This window comes from Macaca mulatta, chromosome 1 (genome assembly GCF_049350105.2).
Source record: "Macaca mulatta isolate MMU2019108-1 chromosome 1, T2T-MMU8v2.0, whole genome shotgun sequence".
Lineage (NCBI taxonomy): Eukaryota > Metazoa > Chordata > Mammalia > Primates > Cercopithecidae > Macaca > Macaca mulatta.
The window spans coordinates 170,540,278-170,554,635 of record NC_133406.1 but is presented as its reverse complement, the minus strand read 5'-3'; the positions used below and the strand labels follow the sequence as shown (position 1 = coordinate 170,554,635).

The window sequence follows — 14,358 nt, the reverse complement described above, 5'->3', positions numbered from 1 at the left end:
TATGGTCTATAAAAGCTTCATTTTATTATTACTTATCAAAGTTTTACGTATCTCCTCACCTGACTTTCTAAACATATCAAAATTAACTTCATTCTCCAGATTTTACCTTTATATTGTTAAGAGTCATTTATCATTTGGATTCCAGGGGCTTTAAACATCTCCTCTATTTCTTAATATCCTTCCTGAAGCCTAGATTATGTACTAATCATTCTCAGAATCATAGGTACTTTTTAAAGATAATTTTCTCCCTCTCCTGCCTTAATCTAGGTCAAGTGTTGAATTTAAGGTATTATAAACCAGACAGGTGCCTTTAATCAGATAATGATATGGGGTTTTTAATTCTCCAGATACTCTTAAAAGTTAATACAATTTTAAATTATGCTTTACCAAAGGCATCTTAGGAGGTTAAAAAATTGTTCATAGATATTACTTGCCCACAAGTACCATAACTCAAGCGAGTTCTCTGATTTAGTTATTCTTATTAAAAGCTACATGGTTTTTTCCTCCCAGAATCAATGCATTTGAAAATCCACTGAGATTAATGCTCTCTGTTCTCACCTACATTGAAAAGTAGGTTTAGTGTTAGCATGCAGTTATTCTGAACACCCCAAATTTAAAGGCTATTTTAATACTATTTCTCAAAAATATGTAAATTATATAAAGTTTGACTAGTAAGAGAATTACTAAGTTTTAAAGTTTACACATGTATTGAGTTTAGAACATTATGATTATTTCAGAAAAATGTATTTATAGTAGCTCTCAAATGTTTTCATTCCCAGCTTGATAACATCAAGTGCCTTTCAAACTGAGAGATAAAATTGAAACATTCAATTGAATGCTTAAACCTGTCTGAACTATAACTCAGAATTGTAGAACTGCCTATATGTTAAGGAAGGGACTTAAATATAACACCTTTTGGTGTCCCAGTTTTTTCTGCCTTGGTTTCAGGCTGAAATGGTTTTGAATGTATTGTACATTTCAAAATACCTAGAAGTGAGGACTTGGAATGTTCTCAACATAGAGAAATGATAAATCCTCGTGGTGATGGATATTCTAAACACCTTGACTTGATTACACATTCTGTGCATGTGACAAAATATCACATGCACCCCATGAATATATATACAAATATCATTATGTTTCAATAAAAAAGACTTCGGAGTGAAAGAAAGCCTAAAGGCATTTAAACAACCAGTTCTGGTCCCCAAACTATGCTACCTCTCATCCCATTATAAATCTTGAGTCAGTTTCTTAAAGCTGTTTTTGCAGTTGGCCAGCTCATATTGGCACATTGCCATGTGCTCCTCTTCCCAGTCACACCTTCAGTGACATCATCTTAATAGGTTGAAGTTGTGGGAAAAATTATACCAGGAACATCAGCAAACACTGCGAATTAAGGCACTCCCCCAACCCCAACCAGTTGTTTATTAAATATTTTCCAGCACACTACTGACTACTACCCTGATTTCTTTCATCTCTTTTTCTTTCTCTAACCTGTCCCCTTCTTCATTTAGCTTAGTGTTCAAGAAAGAGACACTAGGACTAGGTCTCAGAATTTGGAGTTCTAGTTTCATGTTTACGTTTATGAGCCACTTGTCCACTTGTCCTTGGCCAAGTTATTAACTCTTCCTGAGAGTCAGTTTCTCTCCTGATAAAATGAGAGCATTGCTACCCACCAACGACATTCAAAAAGAATTTGTGAGAGTCAAATAATAAACTTCTACACACACACACACACACTCTGTAAGCTTGGCACTGAGGGTATAGAAACAGAAAACAGAAGAAATAGAATATTTTAAGAATTCAAATATTTGAAGAAACTTAATGATTATCAGTCCCAACCTCCTTCATCTAAAGATAGAAAAACAAACCAAAAAACATTAAAAGAGGCTGAGAGATTATATATTTCACTCTCATAATGAAACTATTTCATATGTTTTTTACTTTCCTAAGTTATATTTCTTTTGAAAATTCAGACCTTTTTAGTAAGTATATGTGGCTGTGTGTTTTAAAAGAAGACCTGTATTCCAAATTTAACAAGGAAAAAAATGGAGAAAAACATTTAAAACATGTAAAGACTTTATGGAGCTTCACATGAAAATTATAGAGTAGTGATTTAAGTGTAAAGAGCAGTGATGTAACATAAAATTTCTAATGTACATTTGGGACATATAAATCAAAACATTCTATTTTAATAAGACATTTCTAGTGGTGCTATAAAAGAGCCATAAAGAGAAAAGCAAAGTTCAATTTAAATTATCTAACAAATGGTAAATTTGGTCAGGTACAATATGGAAAAACCTAAATTATTCAACATTTTTAAGAGCAAGGAGACACAATAAATGTAGTGCAAAGAAAGTCTACTCAGTATAATAACACACAATAATTTCTGTTAAAGTAAACCTTGGAAACTTTAGTTAAACAGTAGTCACTTATTGAAATACTACAGGTAAAACAAAATCTGATTACAGTGAATACATGTTTTTTGATTCAGGGAAAGGAAATCTGAATGAAAATAGCAAAGAAAGGGACAGCAGTTACCATATATTAAGCACCTGCTATGTGTTTTACACTCTTATTTCTCACACACAGGTATGGCAGCAGAGGCATGTGACCTGTAGAGTTGCATAAGGTCCTGCACTTAAAAGGGCCCCGCATTTGGATTAATGCCCTGCTGTCACCATCTTGTAATTCTTAATAATTTTTGATAAAGGAGCCCACATTTTCATTTTGCATCAGGTCCAACTAATTATATAACTGGGCCTGCTTAACATATACTATTTTATTTAATCCTCGTAATAATCTTATTTTATTTTTACAAGTGAAGAAACCAAGGCAGAGAGAAAATAATTTATGGAAAGTGTAATTGGCCAAGCTGGAATTTTAAGTCAGATTTTTTCTGACCCCAATCTGAGTCCTGTGTCCTAATCTTACTGTAAAATTCACCACATGATCTCAATGCCCTCTCTGTCAAATGATATTAATTAAAGCTGCCTGAACTATAACTCAGAATTAGAGAACTGCCTTATGGAGTGTTCAAGTGAACTCATGAATACTTCCAATTGCTTAGAAAAGAAAAAGCTACTGAACAAATGGAAATTATTATTAATGAAAACATACTTCTATATCCCTTAAGGTCACCCAAAGAACTGGTGTCTTTTTAACCTGATTAAAATAAGTTCCATGTGGAAATGAACATATATAATCAATGCCAAAACTGACGACATTGAAAGAATTAGAATGAGTGTCATTTGTTATGTAAGCGGAGTAATGAACTTTGTTTAGCCATAAAGAAGCATTTAGTAAGCTTTGAGGCTCCCCTTCAGTGATAAAACCATCTAAACTTTCAAACCAGCCATCACAATAAAAAGGATAAAATAGTCAAGAACTCTAGAAACCTAAACTTCTAGTTTAATGAACTTATTTTCATGTTTATTTTTCAGAAATAACAAGTATCAAGTCTGTTTTCAACTCTAGGTTTAAATTAAATATATGGAAGTTATGTTTCAACTATAAAATGTTACCCAGATTCAATGTATTAATTTCTGTAAACTATAAATCTGACTTCAAATAATATCTGCAGCAAAAACCATATACATGTCACCTGAAGTTCATTATCAAGGGATTTTACTTGAAAAGGAGATTTTAATGCATAAACCATTTAGATTACTTACAAACATAATAGAGGGTAAGAGTCAGAGTTGTATTAAGTAGTGAACTGAATAAAACAGCCAGAAAGTGACGGTTTGACTTCCATTCCACATGGAAAACTCTTCAGAATAGTCATCCTATTAGATCTTTCATTTGTGTCCCAGCGGAACTAAAGAAGCTTAAAGATCCCATCCACCTTATCCTCCCCTTCACAATATGGTAATGCTTTATATAAGTTGTTCTTAACCACAGCTGCAGAATCTGTTGAGGGGCTTTAAAAAATCCTGATGTCTTGCTCTCATCCCCAGATACACTGATTTTAGTAGTCTACATGTGACCTGGGCAGTGAGACTTTTGAAAATTCCCCAAGGTGCTTCTATTGTGTAGCCAAGGTTGAGGAGCACTGCTTTAGATATTCTGTAGCTCAACAATTTATCAGCTGAATAATATATTACAATATCACTATTTAAAAGCATACATAAGTTGCCCATAAGCTGTTGGATATTTTTAAAAGAAACTAACGTCATCTTTGTTTTTCCCTTTTACAAATGTGTAATACAAGATAGAGTATATTTAAATAAGTAGATAATATAGATGCCAAAGTGGAAATAAGAAGGACAAACATCAGCATGATGCTTCAAACCTTTCAAAACCCTTTTATGTATTCACTGATTTAATTGATAATGCTGTGATATAGGTAGAGCAGTTTCCATTTTATAGACTACAAAACTAAGACTAAGAGAAGTTAATGTCTTGCCTGTAGTCACACAATTTAGAAGCTGGGCTGGGATTAGAACCGAGTCCCATGAGTCTACCACATTACATGCTGCAGCCTGCTACACTATAGCCAAGCACACAAGTCAAGATTAAATTCACATTGGAAGAGTGAAACGATGGAAAAATACACCCTTCATTCCATGTCTGCCCTGGACAAGAGGACCTCCCTAACATATCAAAATGGCAGGAGCCCAGCCAACCTAACACATCAGGATAGCAGGAGCTCTATGGCTGTCTCCTGCCAGTGCCTGCAAGTATACATGTGAACTAAAGTTTGTGTCTGAAAGAGAACTTGTAAGCTCACATTAGAATCAGCCTCAGAAAGTTATAAAAAATGATATGCATCCATCATATTTAAGGGGAAAAAGTTCCAAAACGTACTCACAAGGAGATGCTGTAGTCTATCCTGGAAGAAATCATTTTAATACTTAATATTATGTGGACTACATAAAACAGTTAGCTGAGAGACAGGATTTCAGACATCTCTTTAGATTAGATGCTGTGGTCAGCTGCCCAAAGAGCACTCAAGAGTTCCAGGTGAGGACTTCATTTATTGTGTGCAGGTGAAGAAAACTACATTCTGCTGAGTGATGTAAGAAGAAACATTTGGAGAGGTTTGTTTTATTTAAATTATAAATTTTTTAATTAAAAGGGAATAGTTCAATAAAGGTAGTTGTAAAATAGGTATTAATGTGGTTTTAATCTATGTTATTTACTCAAATTATTTCAGGGACATCCTATACCTTATCCTGTCCCAGTTAAAGAATTGCTATTTGTGAATATTTCCCACATAGAATTTTATTCTCCAGTCATCAAAATAATGCTTCAGCTCTGAATTCGTAATTCATAGTTTGAAACAGAGAATGTGTAACTCAACATCAGAAAGTCTGTCAATCGACTTTATAAATTGTGTGCAGTCACATGGCAGAATGCAGTAAACATTGCAGTGGGAATAAAAAGATTTATTTCAATGTTGCACTAAATACATATTATCTTATTGGTTTCCTTAAGTCCAAAATGAAGGAAATGAAATGACTAATCTTTAAAATTTATTTCCAGGCTAAAAATGCATTTGAGTTTCTGTTTCCTAGATACATACAGAATCAGCTAATTTTTTCTGAAAGACCTAGAAAATGCTACATCTGGGGATTTTATTAGTCAATCTTGATACCAGTACATCTTTTTTTTTTTTTTTTTTTTTTGAGACAGAGCCTCTGTCACTCAGGCTGGTGTGCAGTGAGGCAATCTCACCACAGCCTCCACCTCCTGGATTCAAGTAATTCTCCTGCCTCAGCCTCCTGAGTAGCTGGGATTACAGCATGCTCCACCACACCCAGCTAATTTTGGTATTTTTAGTAGAGATGGAGTTTCGCCATGTTGGCCAGGCTGGTCTCGAACTCCTGGGCTCAAGTGATCCACCCATGCCAGCCTCCCAAAGTGCTGGGATTATAGGCGTGAGCCATTGCACCCAGCTGACCAGTACATCTTTTTGAAAGATTTAACTAGGAATTTCAGCTGGATTTGAATCTTTCATTCACAACAGAAAAAGATTTGAAAACAGAAGAATTTGTATTTCAAAAAATATTAATTATCCTTGAATATTAACATATATACATTTTTATAATCACTGTTTCCTTTTTGAGCCTATTTCATGGGCTTATTAGAAATTTTGGAAAATGCAAAGAAGTTTTATGTGTATTTTGTGTGGCTAAGTAATGCACATAATGTAAGTCAAAATGAAAAGTTATAATAGCTTATTACTGCATAGCACTCTTTATCATAAAACTGCTGTTATATAATAACCCATAAAACGAGGAGCTAAAAGTAGCAGTAACTTTAATATCAAGCTTAATTTACATACCATGAAGCATTCTTTCTGCTCCTGTCAAGTCTTACAGTCAAATCTCCATCCTCATCTCATTTGACCTCTCAGCCATGTGGTTTGACCTTTTTCTTGAAACATTTTCTTCACTTGGCTGCCGAAATTCTATTGATTTTCCTCTTACTACACCAGCCATTATTTCCTGGTTTCTTTGTCGATTCCTCTTCTGTCCTTGACCTCTAAATGTTGGAGTGATCTAGTGCTTGGGACTTGACTCTTGTCTATCCATACTCTTCCCTGAATTCAGTTCTAGGCTGAGTGACTCCAAAATTTGTACCCCCAGCCTTGTTCTCTCTCCTTTACTCCAGATGTTTCTATGCAATTAGCTACTTGTTGACATCTCATCCTGGATGTCTGATGAGTTTCTTAAACTTAGCATGGTTTTAAAAAACCACTTCCTGCTGCTAACTCTACCAAACCTACTTCCCTCCTAGACTTCCCCATTTCAGTTAATGGCCTATCACCCTTTTGATATGACCAAACATCCTTGATTCCCCTTCCTCACAGCCTACACTCAATCCACAGCAATTTTATCAAGATATGCCTTGAACCCACCACTTCTCACCACCTGCACAGCTACCATCTTAGTTGGCCGTAACCTCAGTCCTGACTACTTCAAATGCCTCGATATTGCTTTCTCTTCTTCCAGTTTACCTCCCTTTTGTCTATTATCCACTACTAAAGTGATCCTTTTTTAAAAACATAAATTATATTACACCATTCTTCCTCTTAAAACGCTCTAGTGGCTTTCAAAATTTCTGAATAAATTGTACATACTTACTATGGCATAGTGTCCCTGCAGATCTGGCCCCACCTTCCTCTCCTTCTATTCTTTCCATAGCTCTGTCATGATGACCTTGTTTTTTAACGGCTTTATTGATATAATTTATATACAATAAAGTTCACCTGCTTAAAGTGTATAATTTATTGTTATCATTACATTTGTACAGTTGTGTAACTATCACTATAATCTAACTTTACAACATTTTCATCATTCAAAAAGAAACTTTGCATCCATGAGCAGTCACTTTCCATACTCCCTCCAGCCCTAGACAACCACTCATCTACTTTCTGTCTCTATATATTTGCCTATTCTGTACAATTAATATGAATGGGATCATACAATACATGTATTTTTGTGATTTGCTCCTTGCACTTAGCATAAAGAACTGAATGTAGCATGTATCAGTATTTCGTTCTTTGTCATTGCTAAATGATACTCCGTTGTATGAATATACCACATTTTGCTTATGCATTTATCAGTTGATGGTTGATGACCATTTGGGTTGTTTCTACTTTTTGGCTATTAAGAATAATACTGCTCTGAACATTAATGTACAAATTTCTGTGGAGATATATGTTTTTTTCTTGGGTAGATACATAGAGGTGAAATTGCTGAGTCATATGGTAATTATATTTAGCATTTTGAGGAACTGCCAAATTCTTTTCTAAAAGTAGTTACAACATATTAATTCTGAACAGCAATGAATGTGGGTTCCACTTTTTCCACATCCTTACCAATACTTATTATTGTTTGTCTGTTGTATTATAGCCATCCTGTTCATTAGTATCTCATTGTCATTTTAATTTACATTTCTCTAATCACTAATGATATTGGGTATATTTTCATATACTTTTTGAATGTTTATATATCTTCTTTGGAGAAATATCTTTAAAAAATATTTTGCCTATTTTTACATTTGGATGTCTTTTTATTATTGGATTGTAAAAGTTATCTACATATTCTGGATATACAACCTAATCAGATATATCGTTTGCAAATATTTTCTCTCATTCTGTGGGTTTTCTTGTCACTTTCTGATTGTCTTCTTTGAAGCACAAAAGTTTTTAGTTTTTATGAAGTCCAACATATCAGTCTCTTATATCGTCTTTGGTTTCATATTTAAGAATCATTGCCTAATCTAAGGTGATGAACTTTACTCCTTTTGTATTTTCATCAAAGAGTTTTATAATCTAGGTCTTATGTTTCAGCCTCTGGTCTACTTTACGTAACTTTTGTGTATGGTGTGAGATATGAGTACAGATTTATTCTTCTGCACAGGGGTATCTTGTCCCAGCACCATTTGTTGAAAGACTCGTCTTTCTCCCAGTGAATTACCTTGAACCCTTTGTCAAAATCATCTGACTATAAATGTTAGGATTTATTTCTGGACTCTCTATTCTATTAAATTGATCTATTTGTTCATCCTTATGTCATCTTGTTGTTTCTTGACTTTGTAAAGACCAATCCATCTTCAGGGCATTTACAATTGCTATCCCCTTTGCTTGGGATAATGTTTCATTTTTCTTATTGTTCATTGTTTGATCTTTGACATCATTCACATTTCTGCTCAAATGTGACATACTCAGAGAGGGCTTTTTTACCTACTGTATCGAAAATAGCTCTTTCCCGAGGCAAGAATAAGCTTAAAATAAATAAATAAGTAGAACAACTCCTGACTCCATTTCACTTACTCTCTACTACCTTTCCTGCTCTTTTCCACAGCTCATCCCACTATCTGAAATTACTTATTTGTTGTTTATGTTTGCTACCTGTCTTCCTCATTAGAATGTAAGTTCTTTGAGGTCAAGGATGTTTTTATCTGCCTGGTACTTAGTAGGGAATCAATAAATATTTGTGGAATATTTATAAATATTATGTGGAATAAATATTATGTGGAAGTCATACATCATTATTTCTGCAACAGTTTTTATTGTCAAAGCTATGACAGTTTTCCAGAGTAGTTTATTTCAAAGTCATTGACAATTGAGGCACTCTTTGAATAACTGACACCCTTTCTTTCTAAAACTCATCATGTATTTTAACAAGGAGTCATGTCATCATATCCTTTTTATTGAGAAAGGCAGGGAGAATTTTAGCCTTTATTCTTTATTTATTTACTTATTTATTTATTTATTTATTTATTTATTTACTTATTTATTTTAGTGAGAGGGCTCACCCAGGCTGGAATGTGGTGGCACAATCATAGCTCACTGCAGCATCAAACTCCTGGTCTCAAGTGATCCTCCTGCCTCAGCCTCCTGAGTATCGAGGACTACAGGTGTGCACCACCATGCCAAGCTAATTTTTGTAACAATCCATTTTATCAAAAAAGCCCTTCCAAAATAAGACCCAGTATTGTAATTAGAGTAAGATTAACACAGACTGGAAGTATCAAGTAAAGTAGAATTACAGAAGCAGACTCTGAAATACCATTGATTGCACTACTACTGGATGTGTTTTCAGCCAAAACATTCATTCTTTAAAACCAGTCTCTTAAAAGAAAACTGAGGCTGGCATGGTGGCTCACAACTATAATCCAAGCACTTTGGAAGGCTGAGGTGGGAGAATTACTTGAGCACAGGAGTTCAAGACCTCATCTCTACAAAGAAAATTTTAAAATTAGCCAAGCATGGTGACACGTGACTGTAGTCCCAGCTGCTCCAAAGACTGAGATGTGAGGATCACTTGAACGTGGGAGGCAGAGGCTGCAGTGAGCCAAAATTATGCCACTGCACTCCAACCTGAGAAACAGCAAGACCCTATCTCAAAAAAATAAAAAAATAAATAAAAAGAAAATTAAAATACTGGTTCTCATTAAATAAACTATTTATTAGCTTCCTAGACCTAATCTTTTACTAGAACACTGCATTTCCTCTTTGCTGATCCTCTTTAGTTTCAGACTGTTTCTTGGATGTAAGGTATTCTGTCCTCTTACATTTTATGGCTTCTTTGGGCCTTAGCAGGCAGGTGCAACTACTTATATGTGAGAGGAATACTCTCTCTGACATGCTTTATGAGACCCACTAGTCACAATACAACGTATTAGCCATATCTTAGCATGCCCAAGAGCAGTCTAGCTTCAGATCAGAATTTATGTTTGTCACATTTATAAAACTCCACTGTCATCTTTATTATTTCTATTATTAAAAAATATATTAAGGCAGTTCTTCATATACTTGGCACATGTGAAATTTGTCTCTCTTAGATTTTTAGTGCCTTCAAGATTTACAATAATATAAAATAGATATAGTCACTACCTTGAAAGAGAACAACTGGAAACTACTCTCAGCAATTTACTTTGTAAATTAAACCTGTTATATTTGTTTCCTTTGAGTTTTATAGTGGCCTGGAGAAAGCCAGAAGTGCATATACCTTCTACATATTATGTTGTGGCAATATGAAATATTCACACTAGAAAGATACAACCTCAATTTTAAATAATGTAATTGGAAATGCATAAAAACGTGGAAAAACACAAAAGAAAAATGATTTCATCATATTGGTTGCTTTCTTCTCATTTTCTAATTAATAAATAATAACAAAGAGATCAACTAGCATACTGAATAAAGCTACAATATTTCTTTCAGCTACATCAGGCTATTGTAAGTTTATATTCATAAACTATTCATAAACTATGATCAATATAAAAATACAAAGTATTATAAACTGTAAATTCTAGTACCTATGATAACTAGTTTTAACAAATCTAGCTGAATTGAAGGAAAAGTTATAACTAAACATCTTTAAAATAAGGGACAGTACTTATAGTTTTACTCATAATTTAGAAACTATTCATTAATGACTACATAAAGATCACATTAGTCATAGGTTTTCATCCAGGTTTTTCATCTTGTATTGCAAGTGAACTATCTAATAGTTAAACATTATATTTACTATTATGAAATATGACAATGAATTAAGTATAGGATTATTAAACAGACAAACCTAATTGATCCAGGTTCCAGTGACAGTATGTGCTAATTAAGTCAGAAATAGGACTCAGTTTGCCTTGAACTAAGAGGTAGGGATTGAAGATAGATTCACAATCAAAATGTAAAGAGTATTTTGGGCATTTACATTTGCCATAAGCAAATTAATAGGCTAAGCAAGAATGCTGGGGGTAAAAATGTGCTACTTAAGAAGCAAATGTTTACAATCACGTTTAAGAACTTTTCCAGTATGTAGTTACGTAAATACAAAATATATGCCAAAGTATGTCATCTTATTTTTTTTCTTAACTCTTTATTAATCTTTTGCCTGCTAACCTTTGGTAACACTTGGTTCACCTAATACTTACTCTGTACTTAAAAGTTGTAAAAGAGCTGGGCACAGTGGCTCACACCTGTGATCCCAGTGCTTTGGGAGGCCAAGGTGGGAGAATCACTTGAGGACAGGAGTTCGAGACTAGCCTGGGCAACACAGCAAGACTCTATTTCTAGAAAAAGAAACAAACTAAAATTATTCAGGCATGGTGGCATACACCTGTAAGTCTCAGCTAGCTGGGAGGCTGAGGCAGGAGGATCCTTTGAGCCCAGGAGTCCAAGGCTGCAGTGAACTGATTGCAACACTGCACTACAGCCTGGGTGACAGAGTAAGACCTTGTCACTAAAATAAATAAATAAATAACACATAATAAAGTTACAAAGTGTTTTTTCTTTATGTAACCAATGTATACTGCCTCTTGGTACAAAATCTTTCAATTATCTGGGATCACTCTGTCCCACTTTACCTGGAGAACCAACATTTTTACCATAGCCCACACACACATCTGCTGCTCAGGGTCTCCAGGAATTCTTAGGTTTGTTAGAGTTTCTCTAGGTCATCCCTGGCACTGATGTCATTTCTGCTGAGTTCTTAATCTACACTCTTTTTATTAACTTCTATTATTGCTATCATTTTTACTACAGCCTTATCCCAAGGCAGACCCTACTCCTAATGCCATCATTGCCCTATACTACTATAAAGCAAAAGACTTTCATGTTTAATAGACTTTTATTGATGATTTGTGATGTTGGGGAGGGAATATAACACAGAACATTAGGACGTTTGCCCTTGTGTTGCGTATTGGCCATTCTCTTTCCCTAGCAATGTCTCCATATTGTTGACCTCTTTCTTTAACTAGACCTCATCACACTGTTCTCGTCTTTCTTCTAAGGTTCCTAACTCCTACTCCAGGAGCTGCTGCTAGACTTGAAGCTCTCCACTGAGCATTTCATTTTTCCTTTTCTTCACCCTCACACAAGCTGTAGCTACTTTCTCAAACTGAAAGATCTAATATTCCTAAACAAAGAATTATCTAACAAGGAGATGAATTATTCTACTCCACTACAAAGCAGGCACAATTTATTTAAATAGCCGTATTTTCTCTCACTCTACATTTTAAAATTTTGTTTCACTTATTCAGACAGTCTTTCTAATCAACCTGAATACATGTGCATTTATGGTCTATAGCTAAGATAATGCATAGTATTTTAAGTGTTTATAAGACTTTTAATTTTTAAAAATGGCTAATCAAAAGTTAGTCCTGTACATGGTAACAAATAAGTACTTGCCAATATATTCTTGCCCAGGTAATTTCAAGCTAGTTTCCATCATAACTGATGCATATAGAAGCATTAAACCTTTGTCAAAGTTTATATTGCCTTTTGTGTATCAAGTCAACATAGGCTAACCCTAAGAAATCACGTGAAATGTGAATATTTTCTACTGAAATACAGTTATTTGAAAATATTTAGTTTTGATAGCTATTTACTTACCTTTTTATATCTTTTTTACACAGTTTTGTGTGAGAATAGAAAAGAATCCTGGCCTTGGATTTAGTATCAGTGGTGGAATTAGTGGACAAGGAAATCCATTCAAACCTTCTGACAAGGTAAGAAATGAGTATCTTGTTGACAATTTTAATTAGAAAAATACTATCTACTACCGTAACAAAGGTTAGAAAAAAGTTCAAGGGTTTTTGCTGTGTTTTCATGAGCTAGCTAACTCTGAAGCCAATTAGAAATTTTTTCAGCACAGGGATAAAAGAATTTACTGCAGCACTTGACACATACTAAGAATAAAGGGAAAAGTCTCTAAACATTCTACTTAAAAGGCAGAGGTTTTTTTGTATTTTTGTAGGAAGGCTTTGTGTTTTGTTTTTATTTTTGGCTTCACAGTTGTCTATATTTGTAATTAAAGGTATATAGGCAGTTTCTTACAAGTTGTTTCCAAAGGTTAACTTGTAAGTCACTTATTTAGGAAACTGTTTTCTCACAATAGCAGAATGATATTGACAGAATACTAATGACTATGTAGTAATTCAATGCAAAGGCAAGCTGACTGCCATCTCTTCAATTCATCAAGCATATAAAGAATTTTGCTAATAGAACTGTAGAATTGAGAAACCACAGAAAACAAATTTTCTATTAGAAAATCAGTTAACATTAGCAGAAGAATTAGGTCCTCCTCTCATACTTACCCCTGCTTGTCAAACTGTGGAATTAAGGCACGCCAACTCTAACCTCAGCCATTTCCTGGACATTCAAGATGTTGCCCTTGCTCACATGTGACCTGCCTGACGCTGATGTGAACCATTTGATTTTTTATTTTTTAAATGTTTACCTGGAGCTATAGAACCTGCCCTGCTACCATCAGTGTTTAATACTCTCAGCTTTGAATCAATTAGTAATTATTCAATGATAATTGAAGCTATCTACTTTTGACCTCATCAAATTGCATTAAGTGACCCCATAAAACTTTAGGATGATGAAGAAAGACAAAAATTAAATATGAATAAAACCTCCACACGCTCTGTACTTACCTTTGAGTTACAAGCTAGTCCACACCCTCTCAACTCATCACAATTATAAAAACCTACAGATTAATTTCTGATTATGAGACCTACTTCTGAAAAACCAAGATGCTGTTACTCTGGAGCTTTCTGTAGCCTGAAACAGAGCCTTTAACACCACATTTTCCTCCTCTTGTTCCCAGTGATCTTGTTTCTTACACTCTTCCTACCCTTCTTCCTTTCCTTTTTGGAGAAGGTCAGGAGAAGAGGATGGTCCAAAAGGAAGAATTGTTCGCACGATTATATACATTAGGAAGGAAGAGACCAGAGGAAAATCTCCAGTGACCATGGAGGAGAGCTCCTTTGGTCAACAGGCTGGAGCAGCTACTCATATAAAAGGAATGTATATGAGGCAATCTTATAATTAGGGGAATGCCAGTTGGAAACATCTGTTCCTAAGTAACTACTATATTTCCATTTTGAAATGATGTT

At 34.5% G+C, this 14,358-nt stretch overlaps 1 protein-coding gene across 3 annotated transcripts in view; it reads left to right on the top strand.

The window, feature by feature from the left end:
- The window catches only part of LRRC7 (leucine rich repeat containing 7), a 552,677-nt gene that overhangs the window by 507,111 nt on the left and 31,208 nt on the right, over positions 1-14,358 (top strand). For all 3 annotated transcript variants that reach the window (XM_077954325.1, XM_028832544.2, XM_028832526.2), the window contains one exon: positions 12,874-12,966. In XM_077954325.1, coding sequence (XP_077810451.1) covers positions 12,874-12,966 — 93 coding nt within the window. The remainder of the gene's footprint in view (positions 1-12,873; positions 12,967-14,358) is intronic.